This window comes from Raphanus sativus, chromosome 5 (assembly GCF_000801105.2).
Source record: "Raphanus sativus cultivar WK10039 chromosome 5, ASM80110v3, whole genome shotgun sequence".
Classification (NCBI taxonomy): domain Eukaryota; kingdom Viridiplantae; phylum Streptophyta; class Magnoliopsida; order Brassicales; family Brassicaceae; genus Raphanus; species Raphanus sativus.
The window spans coordinates 30,712,001-30,730,552 of NC_079515.1; the positions used below are offsets into that span (position 1 = coordinate 30,712,001).

At 30.8% G+C, this 18,552-nt stretch overlaps 5 protein-coding genes across 5 annotated transcripts in view; 4 read left to right on the plus strand and 1 right to left on the minus strand.

Annotated features, from left to right (window-relative positions):
- Positions 1–18,552, minus strand: part of LOC108829134 (25.3 kDa vesicle transport protein SEC22-1) — a 57,317-nt gene that overhangs the window by 23,059 nt on the left and 15,706 nt on the right. The gene's annotated exons all lie outside the window — the stretch shown is intronic.
- On the plus strand, positions 1,081–4,176 carry LOC108860486 (glycosyltransferase BC10). Its single transcript, XM_057011152.1, is given in 11 exon segments — positions 1,081–1,318; positions 1,320–1,461; positions 1,560–1,676; positions 2,077–2,177; positions 2,492–2,563; positions 2,687–2,768; positions 2,918–2,998; positions 3,174–3,215; positions 3,301–3,357; positions 3,443–3,589; positions 3,680–4,176. Coding segments are annotated over 11 exon segments (1,182 nt in total). The 5' UTR covers positions 1,081–1,178; the 3' UTR covers positions 3,881–4,176.
- On the plus strand, positions 7,618–8,416 carry LOC108860470 (stigma-specific STIG1-like protein 1). The gene has a single exon (XM_018634345.2). It carries the CDS (start codon positions 7,723–7,725, stop codon positions 8,140–8,142), a length of 420 nt encoding a protein of 139 aa, XP_018489847.1. The 5' UTR covers positions 7,618–7,722; the 3' UTR covers positions 8,143–8,416.
- LOC108860879 (lectin-like protein At1g53080) lies at positions 13,466–14,525 on the plus strand. The gene has a single exon (XM_057011153.1). The coding sequence runs from the start codon at positions 13,524–13,526 to the stop codon at positions 14,406–14,408; it is 885 nt and encodes a 294-aa protein (XP_056867133.1). The 5' UTR covers positions 13,466–13,523; the 3' UTR covers positions 14,409–14,525.
- Positions 16,325–17,872, plus strand: LOC108858750 (EP1-like glycoprotein 3). Its single transcript, XM_018632628.2, has one exon. The coding sequence runs from the start codon at positions 16,368–16,370 to the stop codon at positions 17,703–17,705; it is 1,338 nt and encodes a 445-aa protein (XP_018488130.2). The 5' UTR covers positions 16,325–16,367; the 3' UTR covers positions 17,706–17,872.

Here is an 18,552-nt window from a genome sequence, read left to right on the forward strand (position 1 = left end):
CACTGATAAAAAACATTTTGTCGGATGTTTAATAGTTTTATTAATTTATAATTTTAAAAATATCCAATACAAATTTGAAAATATAAATATTAAGTTGTCAATATTTGTTCAATTTTTTCTCAAAAAACAAAGTTTAAATTAAAATAATTATGTACTTTTATATGGTATATAATTTATTTCAAACATATTAATATATATATATATTATATTAATATTTATTAAATAAGGCCCTACTTATATAATTTTATAATAGTTTGTATCTTATTATAACAGAAATTTTAAACCATAGATCACAAAAATTTCATTGTGAGAGTATTATAACAATTTTAGTTATTTATAGTCATTTTGAATAATGCAAAATATAACATATATACAGAAAATCTTACTTCTTATTATATAGTTTATGTGGTTGTTTAATTCATTTTAATAAGTTATAATTTTAAGAAATGATAGAGAATAAACTAATTTTTATCAAATCTTTATTATTGAAAATCATTTATTATCATATATATTTTTAAGTCAAATTAGGTAATTCTGTGATTTTTATAAAAGAAAACAATGAGGACATTAGTAGTTAATTTATCATTAGTTTAATAAAATAATTATTATATATTAGATGAACCAACATACAGTATAACATTTTTAAATTAATACTCGATAAATTAATATACACTAAAAATCTCTATAAATTAATATAATTTTATAGTGTCAAATTGAATTTTTGGTTTAATTAGTATATAAATAAATTAATAATTTCTATAAATTAATAAAAAATATAGTTTTGGTGTAGTTCCAATATTATTAACTTATAGAGGTTTCACTGTATTTTTTAAAGATTTTAAGAATGAGGTGATGACCGTAGTTAAAGAAAATGTTATAATGTTTCTATTTTAATATGTATGGAATTTGATTAGAGAATATTAAATTATTTTAATGACGCTCCTTGGTCAAATCGTTTAGATCTATCTCATACCATTTCTGACATATTCACAGTTGATTTTTTTTCTAAAAAAGTTCGATAACCTTTTTGTTTTTAATTTTTCATTTCGGGAAATAATTAGGTGTTGACTAATAATTTAGTGATCCTGTTTAAAACGTTACGTGGAGTGAAACGACGACGTACGCGATGTTGATCGCTGGACGGTGAGTGATCACAGTTCTCGGGAAGTACAGACACAATGACGAGGAAGTCGCAGCTGCATCCAGTGTCACGTCACGACGTCGTATGGCTCCAATGGAAGCTCGTTATCTTTTTATACGTCGCGCTATCTCTTCTTTCTCTTGTCAGTATCCACCTTCAGTACTATTCCCTGACGACGTTGCCCCCGCCCGCTCTCCGTCGCTGGGATTCATATCCCCCTCCGCATATACTCCGGCGACAGCGACCGTCCGAAGGTCGCCTTCCTTTTCTTATCTCGGCGTGATCTTCCGCTTGACTTTCTGTGGGACAGATTCTTCAAGGTTTTGTTCTTAGACTATGTCTTTGGTCAGCTCCTGTCACTGGCTGTTTTCTAAGTTTGCAAGAATCAAGATTGTATGCCTCTGGTAATTTCTTGCAGGGTGCTGATCAGGCGAACTTCTCCGTCTATGTACATTCACAACCTGGTTTCGTGTTCAATGAAGAGACCACGAGATCACAGTATTTCTATAATCGCCAGTTGAACAATAGCATTAACGTGAGTGTTGTTCATGTTATCATCGATGACTTAAATCTCAGTACATTAGTAAGAAAAAAATGGATTTTTTTTTCTTGAAACAATAGCATCAAGCTGGGTGTTGTTTATGTTTTCGGTGATTTAAATATCAGTACACCAATAAAAACCAATCGAGTTTGTTTTGAAGACTATGAACACATGTCTGAAGGTTCATAAGTTATTATTCACATCTTTAGTAAAGAAATCTTAAAACGAATGTTTAACTCAATCAAATTTCTCTTCATTTTTAGTATTCTTGGAGTTTAATTTGCGGGTTATTCACAATAGTTCATAATTTTAACTGTGATTATTGATCCGAGTATATCCCACGGTTCCTAAGCATTATAGTGGATGAATTGAAACTTAGGGTGTAATGTTATAGGTTACATGGGGAGAATACAGCATGATCGCAGCAGAGAGATTGTTGCTTTCAACTGCCTTAGAGGATCAATCAAACCAAAGATTTGTTCTTCTCTCTGACAGGTGCGGTTCTCTAAGCATTATTGTTCAACAAATGCTTGATATATCTATAGTGCTTCTTTATTTTTGCATATGATTAATTGGCTGGAGCTGGTTAGTCAATTACAGTTTCTCTTGATTTTAGCTGTGAACTTGCTAACGCAGGAGCAGACTTGTGACGCAAGAAACACACGTACATAAACTCATTTGTGTTCTCACACACTGATCATTCGCTTTTAGACCTTATTCTTATATCTGACCATATCTTATTTCATATATGTGATCATGCAATTTTTTCGCAATCTTTCTTCACTTTACTTTTACTTCCTGTTTTGCAGTTGTGCTCCGTTATACGACTTTGGTTACATATACAGATATCTTATCTCCTCACCGAGAAGCTTTGTGGATAGGTAGATTGCAAGTCTTTGAGTTTTTTTTTGTTTAAATTTGTCATACTTGTAAATATCTTAGTGGAACTGCTTCACTCTATGGAGTTTTCTAGATGTTGTAACTGTGTTTCTCTTTGTTTGCAGTTTTATTCATACTAAAGAGAGACGGTACAGTACGAATATGTCTTCTGTCATACCTGAAGAGAAATGGAGAAAAGGGTCCCAGGTATCTTTATCATCTTGCTTTTCAAATGAACTTTACATAATTGATTTGTAACTTTGAGGCCTAGTTTCTATTGAAAATTATACATGAGGGTGACAAGGGTTCCTTTGTAGACTTGTAGTTCAATCTAACTCTTGTTTCATGTATTTCAGTGGATATCTGTGATCAGAAGTCATGCAGAGCTCATTGTTAGCGATGGTATCGTCTTCCCAGTTTTTGAGAAATTTTGCAAGGTAAAGATAAGGCTTTATGGTGATTCAATTTAGTTACTGCTTGGTTAATTGAGTAGAAATCACACTGTTAAGTGAAACCTCAGAGTATCTTTTATTGTTCTAATGCCAATCTCGATTCTTTTTTTGCTCAAGAAACAACTGCTTTTATACGCTGATTTCTCTTTCAAATTTGCAGAAAGCTCCACCTTTTGGTTCACAAGAGGCACGGGTGTTTTTTGTAAGTGATACTTCAACATTAGCATAACCTCTTTCTTTCTCAGTCAAATGGATGTTTGAACCTTTGGAGTTTCATGTGAACTCAGAGACAGAATTTGCGGAATTGCATCCCCGATGAACACTATATCCAAACATTGCTTACGGTATTGTCTAAATGCTATTATAAAATCAAATATAAACATAAGTTAAATATGCTCGTAGTTATGTAATACACTATTTTTTTTGCAGATGCGTGGACTAGAGAGTGAAATGGAACCAAGAACACTGACATACACTGTATGGAACGTTTCGGGTACAAAACATGAAGCCAAGTCCTGGCATCCCGTCACTTTCACATTTGAAAACTCCGGCCCTGAGGATATACAAGAAATAAAGGTACATAGTTAATTTCTTATTTGTGATTAACATCAAAATCTAATTGATCTTTGTTCTTTGATCATCACTGGTTATTTTTTCTTGGAATAGAGTATAAATCATGTCAATTACGAGTCTGAATCACGAGTAGAATGGTGTAAAGCCGACTCAAAACCTGTCCCGTGCTTTCTCTTTGCAAGAAAATTCACCAGAGAAGCAGCTATGCGCCTTGTGAGTGAAGTACTAATAGGATTCGTCAAAAAACGTAGCCTTATAAGTGATAACTCTACAACAGGGTCAGTAAGGTTTTAAGTTAAACTGAAAAAAAGGGGACGTAACTTTTAGGTCAAGCAACAAAGAGTATAGAGTAGGGAACACCACTGACACATCAGACATCATCACTAGTTAAGTGAATTTGTGTTTGGTGTTAAAAGTTTTCTAGAAATAAGCCTAAAGAAACTAGTTTTGATTAATACAACATTATTCCCTAATTTATTCATTCACATAATGGATAAACATACTCAAAAATGAATGTCTGCTCTCCAAATTTTCTTTTTGTTTTTAGTTTAGTTTGCGGATTTCACAACCGAAATTTAAAGGTATGCTACAAAGCAGAATTTTTATTCTATTTGTGATTGCTGGAAAAATATTTTGTTATTATTTTAGCGGGGGAAAATATTTGTTTTTGAACGAGTCTATCTATCTAACTATCCAAGAGTCAAACCTACGTATTCGAGTGCTCTTACAACGGATTTAATTTAAGTTATGTCAACTTTGAACAGCGACTCATCTTCCATGTATTGCAGCTGTTGATAAATACATGAAATAGATATATAAATTATATAATTGTAAGAAAATGATATTCGAATGTCGTTAGATTAAAACACTCTTTACGCTAAGAAAAAAAAACATATATACTGCTTGTAGTGTCGAGAGGTGTAATATGTGAGCTCTTTCAATTCTATTTTCTAAACAAAAAAATTAAGATTAAATAAAGCAAAATGAAGATTTGTTACAAAAGAAAGAAAGAAGCAAAATAAAGACTTCAACCCCAAAGCTCAACAAGAATTGAAAGAGTGTTCTACAGCGTAACTTTCGACATATACGTATTTAAAATTGTTTGTAGCAGCTTAGGTACGCAAATATACTATTCATCAAGTTATTCCACAAGTCAACCTCTAATCGAGTGCTCTTATAACGGATTTTTGTCAGTTCGGAGAAAGATTCATTTTCCGTGTGTTACGGGAATTCTGTATTTTGGTAATAAACATGGATGGTTAATTTATATTATTAAAATTAAAATATTTTTAATACTATTTGGAAACACAGATAACAACTTAAATATTTCTTTTATTTACATATTTAGTTATTATATTTACAATAAATTAAATATTTATTTTTGTACTTTTTATTTGTATTTAAAATCAATTTAAATTAATTAATTATAACAATTGTTGTTTATTTGTAGCGAAAATAAAAACACAAACCGAGATATATAGTATATACTATATAAAATAATTTTTAAATAAAATATTATTTTATTTAGTTTAGTCAAATATCAGATTTCGAGTGTTCAATTTTCAAGAACATAAAATATCATAAAAAATAATAATTATTTATAGAAAACTAATGTAAAAACTAAAAAAAAATATTATATTATTTTATTTTAAAATAAATTAATAAAAGTGAATAGTACAACTACATCAAATTATAAATTTTATAATATATTATTATGTACAAATAAAAAAAATATTATCAAACATCTATATTACAAAATAATATATTTTACTATATATGCAAATTATAAAACATAAAAAGTATACATAGATTTTTTTTATATAAAATCAACTGTTTATAAATTTACGCTGAACACAAGTTAAATCGAACATCTACACAGAAATGCGGATCAAATTCTAGTAAAATCTTAAAAATGCTTTCTTAAGTAAAAACGGTACGGCAAGTGTGTATAAACACACAATTTAAAAGAAATACACTTGGGCTTCAAATGTTTTGAACCTCACCACTCGGCACCACACTTAACGGTAACAAAAATCTTTACATATACCATATATCTATATGTTTTTATAACTGTTAGAATCGCACTGCAGTTGAACCGTTTGTTCCGCATCACCTTTCAATTCGCAGCAACTATTTGGAGTCTCGGTATTAGTAATACCTTAATGGTAAAAGATTTTCTTAAAAGATTTTAAAAACCTGCTAAACAATTTTTTTTTTTTTGCAGTTTGAGGTCAAAAGTAACAGAATAAACGAGCAAATAAAGTACAAAGATCAATATCGAGTGTCAAACTAATACGCAATATTAATATAATATGATACTACAAGTAGTGGATGGAGATGAGCATTTGAGTATATCGTCTAATATATCTATGATTCTGGTCATGTGTCTAATAGGATAAGATTCACAAACAGACGCGATCGAGACGTTACAATGCTAGTTGCAAATTCTCTTTGTATACACTGCTCAGGAGAAACTAAAGACAAATATAATATCTAACTTTTATTGCATGATTTTTTTTTTTTGAAATAATGTTAAAATATTCAACCAAGAAACCCGTTTTTACATTTTTTGCATTGTTTTCTTCTGTATCATTAACCAAATTACTAAGCTATTGGTCTGATTCTAATGATCATCAATGACATCTATCTTATTAAAGTTGAAATACATTTTGGAGTTGTTTGGAAACAAGAATAGTATTCTTAGAAAAAATATGTTTGGAACGAAAGAACCCATCTCATTAAATTACTGAATTAATATTTACATTTATCTAGAGTTGGACCATGATTTTTATTTTGTATTATGGTAACATTTTGATTATTAGATTTGTAATTGGGCCATTGTAGTCAATCTTATTTATTGTTTAGGTATTATATCAAGACAATACCCAATTTGTATTTGATTTATCTAAATTAATATAAATCATATCTTAAAATTTTACTATAAAGAGGTCAATGGTCCATGTACAAAAAAATTGGTACATTTTCTTATTATTAAATAACTAAATGCATACAATAGTAATAATTTTTTTTACTAATAACATAGATTTCAACTAAAAAAATCAATTTTTTCGTATTCTTATATTTAAGTACTTCTAACACATTGTAAATGAACTAAAAACACATTTAATATGCATGGTAAGATTTAAAACCATTATGAGTTCTGTATAAATAAGTTATCCATTAACAAGATAGCTATATAATTAGTAATTTTTATATTTTTACATTTACAATGATAGGATTTGAGAACAATTTTGTATTAACAGTGAAATAAAACACACAAAAAATATACGACTGTTAGTACTCATTTATGTGTGTTACAAATACATTCAATATAATAATTATCAAGCTGTAATTTATAACATGGACCACAATTTCTAAAACCCAGTAATTACCAATTGTTTGCTCTCAATATTTCAAAGAAGTCTGTGATTACACTATACCGTGACGAAATGCAAAGTTTAAACAGTAAACTGAACAATACAATTTCGTTCAATTAATTTAAAGTTTTGAAATTTTATATATATTATAAAAATAAAGATCCGTCCAGTTGGACGGGTCAAGATCTGTTGATATTAACTCATTACAGCAGACAATTTAGAGATTATAGTTCCAATTTTCCTGCTTAGTTTAGCTAGTTTGAGTGCTTATTGTATAAAAAAAATTCGATTTTCACAGGCTATGGCCATTACTGTGATCGGTTGGCCTCCAAGATTTTTTCCAGTTAACCGAAAGTAAAATTATGTTTCCCTAAACTATCTTCAAATGCTCAAATGAGTTGCATGTGTTCCACTTTTGTTCTACCTAATTTAGATATTAATTGTTTTTTTTTTCTACGCGAGCCTAACTCGTTTATTTCGTCTGAAATCGCAACCCTTGGAAATTGACCACTCCACTAAAATAGTCTAGAAAAGTCAAATATTTTTCTTAGAGGACCTAATTTTTCAAAACCTTCTTCGTTGACATATGCACCATTCACTCGTGTATAAATACCATTCATGTCATTCGTTATTTTTCATCCAAATATTCATACACATACAATTATACAAACACACCCACAACACATTCCGATACAAAAAAAAACTTTGTTTGCTTTTTATCTCCTTTAATTTCTTGAAAGTCACGACAAAACAAGAAGAATGAATACATTCAAGATATCCTATTTCGCTGTCGTACTTATAATGGTCTTGGCCATTGCTATAACACTTAGCGAACCGTTAAGGGTTGAGGCGAACCACCGAGACAGATATGGTCGGTTGATAGCCGCTACAGGAGGGAAAAAAGGTGGGAGCCGTACTAGTGCAATGACATGTGACAAGAGCCCCAAAGTATGTCGTCTCAAAGGCAGTTCAGGTCGTGATTGTTGTCGTAAGAGGTGCGTGGACTTGAGGACCAACAAACTGAACTGCGGAAGATGTGGGAAAAGCTGTCAATACTCAGAGATTTGTTGCAATGGATACTGTGTAAACCCGAGATTCGATAAAAGACATTGTGGAGGTTGCTTTAGGAAGTGCAACAAAGGGAGATCGTGTGCATATGGGATGTGCAGCTATGCTTGAAGAAATAATAGGGGTATAAGATAACCGTATAAGGTTAACGAGAAAGGGATGTTTAATTTGTTGGTTTAAATTGGTTTACATTCATATTTAGTATACTACAATCTGAAATTAAAATAATATATAGCTAGCTTGAATAAGGTTGGTCAACTTGAGAAAACGTTGGTCAACTCGTTACTAAAATTGGAAAGGCTCTTGTAAAAGTTTGTCATCATTATTGTATTAATGTTTAATTTTTATATCCATGTGTCATGTAACAAATCAATTATGTTTTATGGTTAATGACAATGTTTTGAAAACCGGACCGGACACAGACTCGGTGAAGCTACTGGTTGACTGGTTAGACCGGTTCAACCGGTCGAACCGGGTTTTTTAGTTATATAAAAATATATAATTATATATTTATACTATATAAACTTTACTTCTACATATAATACTTTCTCTATTATTTTTTATTAATTCGAAATAAATAACAAACATAAATCTGATTAGTATGTAAACTAAAAATTTGAAAAAAACAAATGATTTACAACTAAAACAATCATATTTATTTATTTTTACAACTAACATTTCAAATTTTAAGAATATGGTAAAATAAAAATAGTATATGAGAGTCAAAAATATATTTTTCACATTTTTTTCGTAGAACAATTAAATAGTGATAGTTGAACACTAATTATAAAATATTAAATTTTAGCTAGTAATAATTAAAAACACTTAATTATATGTTAATTTTCAAGAACCGGGTTTTAAAATTAAACCGGGTCACCGGTTTTACCGGATTTCAGCCGATTTTACTGGTTTTTATCAAATCCGGGTTTTAAACCGAACCGGACTCGGCTTCTTCAGCGAGTCACGGTCGGACCGGTTCGACCGGCCGGTCCGATCCGGTTTTCAAAACACTGGGTTAATCTAAAATTTATAATGTTTATTCTTTTTTTAACAACTATTTTATTTAAATAAAATGTAAAGTTACAATAAAAGTATAGAAAATAACAGAAATACAAAGTGAAAAGAAAAGAGACAACATTACAACACAGAGATTAAAATCTGAAGAACATTTCTTCTGATCCATTTTTTCTTATGTAACACCATTTGGTTATCTTCTTTTTGAAGATATTCCAAATTATTTTTCGAAAATCTCTTTGGAGTATAACATTGGCCGGATTTCATTTTGAAAAAAAAATCCAATCTACTGATTTTCTCAAAAGAAAAAGAAACTGAAACTGCTAACTTTTAACGATTTCAATAACATTGCCATACAACAACGAAATTATATCTTTGGTGAAGAACCACCCATAAATATTTTGAATTGTAATCTTCAAAAACTTTACTTTTTTTAATGAAAGAAAAGAATAAAAGATAGGAGAAAAGATATAGATTGATCGTGTTTTGATCAGATTTGAGTAGATGAGAATTTCACTCTTCCCCCATCGCCACTAACGTCGCCATTGCAAGGAGGAGAGAAACTGTTTCAAGGGTCTCTAATGTTTATTCTTTTATATAATGTAATGTGATTCATCTTAATTTATTAAAGTTTGTAAACGTTAAAACAAATAGAGATAACTTGTTAGTTTTTCTAAATAAAATAATATCAATAAAAACAAAAATATATTTGAAATATTTTCCCAAAAAATACATTAAAATATATTTAAAAATAGATAGATAAAAATAAATAAAAATAAATAATAGCTGCTTAAAAAGGAGATTTTTAATACTTTTAAAGCCAACAACAAAACACTAACATAAATACTAAACACTAAATTCTAAATGTTTGCATATACCAATTACTTTTAAGCCGACAACAAAACATTAAACCTTAGTTACTAAACAATAAATCTAAAAGATAAACTCTAGACTATTGCATAAACCATAAACTCAAGGGCTTAGGATTTATCAAATGGTTTAGGGTTGTTTAGTATTTTTGATTCATGGTTTAAGACTTATCTAAGTATTTATGTTTATCCAAATGTTTAGGATTTAGAATTTAAAATTTTGGGTTTAGTGTTTTGTTGACGGCGTTGAAAATATTAGAAAATATATTTTTATGCAACTATATTTTTTTTTAATTTTAATTTTTTACTTTTGAAAACATAATTAGTTTGACAGTATTTTTTATTTTTTATTTAAATATTGAATATAAAATAACAACATACTATTAGTTGGTGAACCTAAAATAACTCTAACTTTTATTGCATGATTTAGCTCTGTAGTTTTTTTTACTTCTATCATTTAACAATAAAACTAGATTTTGATCCGAGCGACCGTGCGAGTGTTTGTTTTCACTGTTATATACATAAATATTTGTTTTAGAACATAAATGATATATATTTTTAAATCATATACTTAAATGTTTATATAACAATTTCAAATACAATAATTTTATAATTTACATGTTAAATTAATCAATTGTTTAAAACCTTATGTATTTGTCACTTCTTATTATATATTTATCTTTTTGTATTTGAATATTTAGATATAATTTCGAAAATGAAGATCTTGTAGAAATATTTTAAAACAGATTTATTAGAATTTGTAAATAAAAATATTTATATTTAAAATGAAAAGATATCATAAGATATTATGATTAAAGTATTTTAAAGATTCTGTATATTATTAGTCTTAATAAATATACATTTTTAAAAAATTTTAGGTGATGGTTTAAATTAAAAAATCATACATTAAAAAAATCATGATTTCTATTTTAATATATATGATGTTACTGGTCTAAATTATCATATGTGAACTCACGAAAGCAGACAATGAGTAGATTATTGTTTCAATTTCCCTACTGCAAAATTCAATTAGTTTAGCTAGCATGATTTTTTCCAGTTAATCCCAAGTAAAATTATGTTTCCCTAAACTATCTTCAAATGATCAAATGGGTTGCATGTTCATGTGTTCGTAATTTGTTCTGTCCAATTTAGATATTAGTTGAATTTTTCTCTACGCGAGCCTAACTCGTATATTTCTTCTGAAATCGGAACCCTTCCAAATTGACAACTCCACTAAAAGAGCCTAGAAAAGTCAAATACTTAATTTTTCAAAAACTTGTTCGTTGACCTTTGCACCATTCTCGTGTGTATATAAACCATTCACTTCATTCGTTACTCTTCATCCAAATATATTCACACACATACAATCACACAAAAATAAATATATTTTTTTGACCAAAAAGAATATTCCGATACAAAAGATGACTACGACAAAACAAGAAGAATGAATACATTCAAGATATCCTATTTCGCTGTCGTACTTATAATGGTCTTGGCCATTGTTATAACACTTAGCGAACCGCTAAGGGTCGAGGCGAAACCATCGAAACTAGGAGTGGGCCAAAAAACTGAACTGAACCAGATCAAACTGACATAACCGAATTCAAACTGACCAAAACCAAATCAAATTTTATCTTTAAACCATTTGGTTCAAGATTTAATCAATCCAAATAGTTTGGTTTAGTTTGGTTTTAAACTGAACTAAACCGAAAAACCAAAGAATTAGATTAATTAAATATATTAATAATTTTAAAATTTAATATATTTAATCTACACAACTAAACAAAAATTTATATATTTTACTTCTAAAAGAATAGAATAAACATAAACAAAATTAAAATTAAAGAATATGAATCTCATACATTAACATCAAAACCAAAAATTACTTATGATATTTATATTACCTTTGAAGACAATAATATAAAATTATTAGATTACATCTTCTAGATTTTTATAGATTTTTATTGTGAAGTTTAGATTTACATGTAAATATGAAAAATATAACGATTTAGTGCCAACTAATATTTTGTTTATGTTTTTATAAATTATTTTTTTGTAACAAAACTAGACAAAAAAACAACTATATTGAACTGAACAAACATAAATAAAACCAAATTAAACATAACCAAATACAAACCAAACCAAACTTGAATCAAACCAAACATGCACCAAGCCGAAGTAAATTCGAACCAAACCGAACACAAACCGAATCAAACTAATTTAGGTTGACTTTTGTTAAAGTTTTTCTAGACTCAAACAAACTAAACCGAACCCATAATTAAACTGAAATATCCACCCCTGATCAAAACAGATATGGTCAGTTGATAGCCGCTACACAAAGGAAAAAAAGGTGGAAACCGTACTAGTGCAATGACATCTGACAAAAGCCCCAAAGTATGTCATCTCAAAGGCAGGCCAGACTGTGATTGTTGTCGTAAGAGGTGTGTGAACTTTAGAACCAACAAACTGAACTGCGGAAATGTGGAAAAGCTGTCAATACTCAGAAATTTGTTGCAACGGATGCTGTGTAAACCCGATGTTTGATTAAAGACATTGCGGAGGTTGCTTTAGGACTCTCCAACTTCTCCTTCAAACTGGTGGTGCTCTCTTCCATGTTCCATTGTTACAAAAAATAAGGAAGAGGATGAAATAGTGAGTGAGTTTACTTAATTATATTTAAGTTATATTTAAATCAGAAAAGAAAAGAATAAGTTAGAAGATAATTAGAAAAAACTGTTTAAGAAGTAATAACTGCCTTAGAATGTAATAAAAACTTAAAACTAGCTTAGCGTAAAAATAACTCAATTACAAAAATTGTTGTAAGAGTTTGTCACCATCATTGTATTATTGTTTATTTTTTATATCCTTGTGTCATTTAAGAAGAAGAAAGAGAAAAAAAAAAAGAAAGTGACTGAAAACAAGAAGAAAGAAGAAGGATGTTAGTTTATTTATGTGTCATTTTGTAATTGGTCTATTTTTTAAAAAGAAAATTATAATATAATTCTAAAATCAATTATATTAATATTAAATACAGTAAGAAATTTTGTTGAGATGTTGTTGTAATGTTGCTCTAACAAACCAATGTATTATAATGTATTATATATATGTCTTGTGGTTAATCTAAAATTTATTATGTTTTATATTTTTATACGATGTAATGTTGGAGTTTAAATATTACAAAAAATAGCAGTAACTTCTTAAGTTTTATAAATAAAATAGGTTGTCAAAAAAATACATAAAAATATACTTTTCTAAAATAAATAAGAACATTAAAATTTCATTTTAAACTCTTATATTTATAAAAAATAGATGTACAAATTGGAGATCATCTAAGTAAGTAAACTTTCTTTAAGGATTACGTGGATCTTGAACACAACATTAAAAAAATAATTATAACATCTCATGAGTGCATGAGAATCATGTTAGAACAAACTTTGTTGATTTGTTCTTCTATTTTAATAGTATTGATAATTTTAACAAATCATATATAGTTGGAATGAAAAAACGTGGGATATCATTAGTCACTATGTATTATATATAGAAACCCTCACTTCTGACAGATCATCCATCATTTTCACTTCTAATTTTCCAACACAAAAAAAAAACACAATGCAGATCCAAAATATCTGTCTTCTTGCTGTTTTCATAGCTATATTCAGCTCTCACACCACATCCGCCGCTAGATTCAACTTCGAGCACTTTGATGGCTCGAACCTAGTATTCCTCGGAGACGCAGAGCTCGGCTCCACAACCGATGGATCGAGCCTATCCGGAGCTCTCTCCATGACACGTGACAGCTCCCCATTCTCTCACGGCCAAGGCATATACATTGGTGACGGTGGTGAGATCCCTTTCAAGCCCTCAAATACTTCTTCTACTACTTACTCTTTTAAAACCTCCTTCACTTTCTCTATTTCTCCTCGCCGGAAAACAAATCCTAATCCCGGCCACGGCCTCGCCTTCATCGTTGTCCCTACCTTTGACAACGATGGCGCTGCCGGAAAAGGCTTCCTCGGTCTTTTAAACCAAACCAACAACGGAAACCCTAATAACCATGTTTTTGCTGTCGAGTTTGACGTTTACCAAGACAAAGATCTTGGAGACATTAATGATAACCACGTTGGTATTGACATTAACTCGGTTAAATCGACGGTTTCCGAGAAAGCCGGTTATTGGGTCCAGACCAGAACCGTGGAAGGAAAGAAAGTGTGGGAGTTTATAGAATTGAAACTGAGCAGTGGTGATAAATACAAATCTTGGGTTGAGTATGATAACGTCTCTAAACTAGTTACAGTTACCATCGCGCCGGCGTATCTTAGTAAACCGAAGAAGCCGTTGATAGAAACCCCAATCGACCTCTCCAAGGTTTTTCTTGGTAAAATGTTCACCGGTTTTGCCGGTTCAATGGGCCGTGAAGTCGAGCGTCACGATATATGGACATGGAGGTTCGAGAACAACGCCCCCAAAGAAATAAAACCGGTCCAGTCCGGTTAGGACACATCTCATTTTCTTGTTGTTTTTGTTTCTGTTTTGTATCTTTTTTTTTTGTGTTTCTTGTGTTACAGTTTTTATCTCTCGAGTTGTAAACTTTTAATCAAATTGAATAAAAAGCCAGAGTTTTTATCTCTCTTGTTGTGCTGTGTGTTGTATTTAACTATTTCCAGATTCTTTGAAACATTTCCATGTTTATTCTTGATATTTATATTAACTTTACATTAAGGTTAATTACTTTTAAGCTTTAATCTCGAATATGGCGTCTAGACCCATCTTAAAGTTCAAGAATTTGAGCGGTTACATGAGCTTTAATTATTGTTTTCTGAACCCTAAACCTTAGGAAATGAACCTAAGTTTTGTTCATTTTTTACCATCCTCGTACACAAGTCCACATTGTTTATAGCCCCAATCATAGCGCTTGCACCACATGGTTTGCTTGTCCTATACATGAACCACACTTGCTTTGCCTGGACCGATATGTATGATATGATCCAACAATAAAGATATTTCTATAAGTTTGCTATATCTACCTACCTAATGACTTTTTTTCTAATATAAAGTTTCGAGTTGGCACATGAACTCATAAAAAGTTGCAAAAAGAAACATTGTATTAAAAACTGAGATGTATAAGCCGCCGGGTATTGGGACGCACATGAACATCAGAGATCCGATCAAGACCATAACATAAAGAAGTATTTATCCTTTTTTTTTTGAAACACCAGAAGTATTTATCCTTCGTCAGATTCTTTCAATAACAACCTTTCAGAATATTTCAGATTATTTTCACAGCGGATAGTACTTATCTCAAAGCACATGTGTTAGAATTCTTTCGAATTCTTAATGTGCAACAGGTCAATAAATAAATTAGAAAGAAAAAATCCAACGGGACGAGGGAACCGACCAACAGCATATTCCCGGTGGCTCTTAATTAAAGCAGTAGTTGTTCGGTCTTACCTCAAATGCGCAGCCCACGTACCCTTTCAAATAGATAAACTACAAAACTAATGTTCTTGTAGTATAATTGAAACCACCAAAAAAGTATAATTAATAATTCACTATCAACTCGCTTTGTACAAGAAACATGTTATATTTTAAAAAGAGTTATTCTTGGGTTCACCCCCTAGGGTGAACCTTTAGGTTCACCAACCAATAGAAACTTATCATTTTAGATTTAGTATCTTTTAATTAAGAAACAAATAATTTGTCAAATTATATTATTTTTCAAAATAAAATTTTAAAATAAATAAAAATAGTATATAAAAACGAATTAAAAAAATTAATGTTGTCAACAAAACACTAAACCCTAAACTCTAATACTAAACTCTAAACTCTAATCCTAAACCCTAAACCCTTGGGTAAACTATAAACCCTTGGAAAAACACTAAACATGTTGTCAACAAAACACTAAACCCTAAAATCTAATCCTAAACCCTAAACCCTTGGGTAAACCCTAAACTCTTGGGTAAACCCTAAATCCTTGGGTAAACCCTATCCCTTGGAAAAACACTAAACATTTGGATAAATTCTAAACTATAAATCTTAAACACTAAACTTCAAATCTTATAAATAAATATTTTTTAAAATAATCTTTATTGAGAACTATTGTTATTTTTATTTATTTAATCTTTTTTATTTATTTTAAAAGCATAATATAATTTGGCAACTTATTTTTGTTTCTTAATTAAAAGATACTAGATTTAAAATAATAATTTTCTATTGGTTGGTGAACCTAAAGGTTCACCCTAGGGGGTGAACCCAAGAAAAAGTCTTTTAAAAATATATATAAATTTTCTCTTTACACCGAATTTAACAAAAAAGAAACTGTTACAAAAGAAAGACCATCATGGACTCGGGTCACTGATGAGTCAAAACACTCCTCAAAACACTTCCTTGGCTGCTTATAAAAAGAAGCTCACACTGCGTACTCAATCACACCAAATCCACATAAACAAAAAAAAAATGAAAACCTCAATCACATTAGCCATCTTCCTCACTCTCTCTATATTCTCCTTAACCGGAGCACAAGCCAAAGTCCCCGTCGACGAGCAGTTCCGAGTGGTGAACGAAGGAGACTACACTGACTACAGTCCTATTGAATACAATGCCGACGTACGTGGCTTCCAACCCTTCAACGACAACTTCCGTCTCTGCTTCTACAATACAACTCCAAACGCATACACTCTTGCTCTAAGAATCGGAAACAGAGCCCAAGAGTCAACTCTCCGATGGGTCTGGGAAGCAAACAGAGGCTCTCCGGTCAAAGAAGACGCCACGTTGACTTTCGGAGAAGATGGAAACCTAGTACTCGCCGAAGCCGATGGTCGCGTGGTGTGGCAAACGAACACGGCTAACAAAAACGCCGTTGGTATCAAAATCTTGGAGAATGGCAATATGGTAATATACGATTCCAGCGGGAAGTTCTTATGGCAAAGCTTTGATTCACCGACCGATACACTTCTTGTCGGACAGTCTTTGAAAGCCAACGGTCAGAACAAGCTCGTGAGCCGAATGTCTCCATCGGTCAACACAAACGGACCTTACAGTCTCGTGATGGAAGCCGGGAAGCTAGTTTTGTACTACACGACAAACAAAACGCCAAAACCAATCGCTTATTACGAATATGAGTTCTTTACGAAGATAACTCAGTTACAGTCAATGACATTCCAAGCTGTCGAGGATACAGACACCACGTGGGGTCTACACATGGAAGGTGTGGACTCTGGTTCTCAGTTCAACGTCTCCACTTTCCTCTCGCGGCCTAAACACAACGCTACGTTGAGTTTTCTTCGGTTAGAATCAGACGGAAACGTCAGAGTTTGGAGTTACAGTACGTTAGCGAGTTCTACCGCTTGGGACGTCACATACACGGCGTTTACAAACGCTGATACTGACGGTAATGATGAGTGTAGACTCGCTGAGCATTGTGGTGAGTTTGGTTTGTGTAACAAAGGACAGTGTAACGCTTGTCCTAGCGACAAAGGGCTTCTTGGTTGGGACGAGGTCACTTGTAAGACTCCTAGTTTGACTAGCTGCGATCCCAAAACGTTTCATTATTTCAAGATCGAAGGAGCAGATAGTTTTATGACTAAGTATAACGGAGGCTCGTCGGCGACGGAGAAAGCGTGTGGGGACAAGTGTACGAGAGATTGTAAGTGTTTAGGGTTTTTCTACAATAGGAAGAGTTCGAGGTGTTGGTTGGGTTATGAGCTCAAGACATTGACTAGAACCGGAGATTCTTCGCTCGTCGCTTATGTCAAGGCTCCTAATGCTAACAAGAACTCGGTTCTTGCCATTTGAAGTGTCGACTACTTTGTTTGTGTGTTGTTTTGACCAATAATAAGTGCTACATTTGTCATTTGTTTTACCTTCTTCAGTTCTTCTTAAAAGTTGTTGCCGTTGGTTTATCTTATTTTAAACTACATGCTAGTTCTCAAGCCATGTCTTAATAAAATGAAGTAAAGTTCATCAACCATGTTCAAATAACTATTAAATATTCCTAACATGAAATATTATTAAAAATGAATATTGTTCAAAATTATCTAATTTTTCCTATCTTGTAAAAGATTCTACTAGATGTGTTACAAAAAAAATTCTACTAGATTCATAATATTCTGTTGAGAACGTACATATCACCAAATATACCGGAACGATTATAAATAGTCTTTTGAGTTTATTAAAAAATTTCTTATATACTATTATTTATAAAGTGATTTTTTAATTTATAAATATTAATATTGTTTATAACCTTAATGAATAATAAATAATTATTTTTATTAGATAATTGTTTATAAATTATATATATATTGGCCCAAAAATAAAAATACATTAAAAATTCCTATTCTATATATACATATATATATATATATATATATATATATATGATGCTGTTACCCGAAAACATAATCTTTAATTATAAAATAAATTTAAAAAATAGAAAGATTGATAAACACTAATTAAGTAATAACTAAACTTTGTAATTTTAAATAATGAATTAGTAATGATAAATTTTGAAACAAGATGGGAAAAACACCATAGTTTAAATAATAAGCTTCCTCTGATACACAATTATGAGATGAAAATCCTTTGAAGAAGGTAATTAATTTAGTGATGATCTTTTGATCCTAACTTATTTGATTTCTGATTG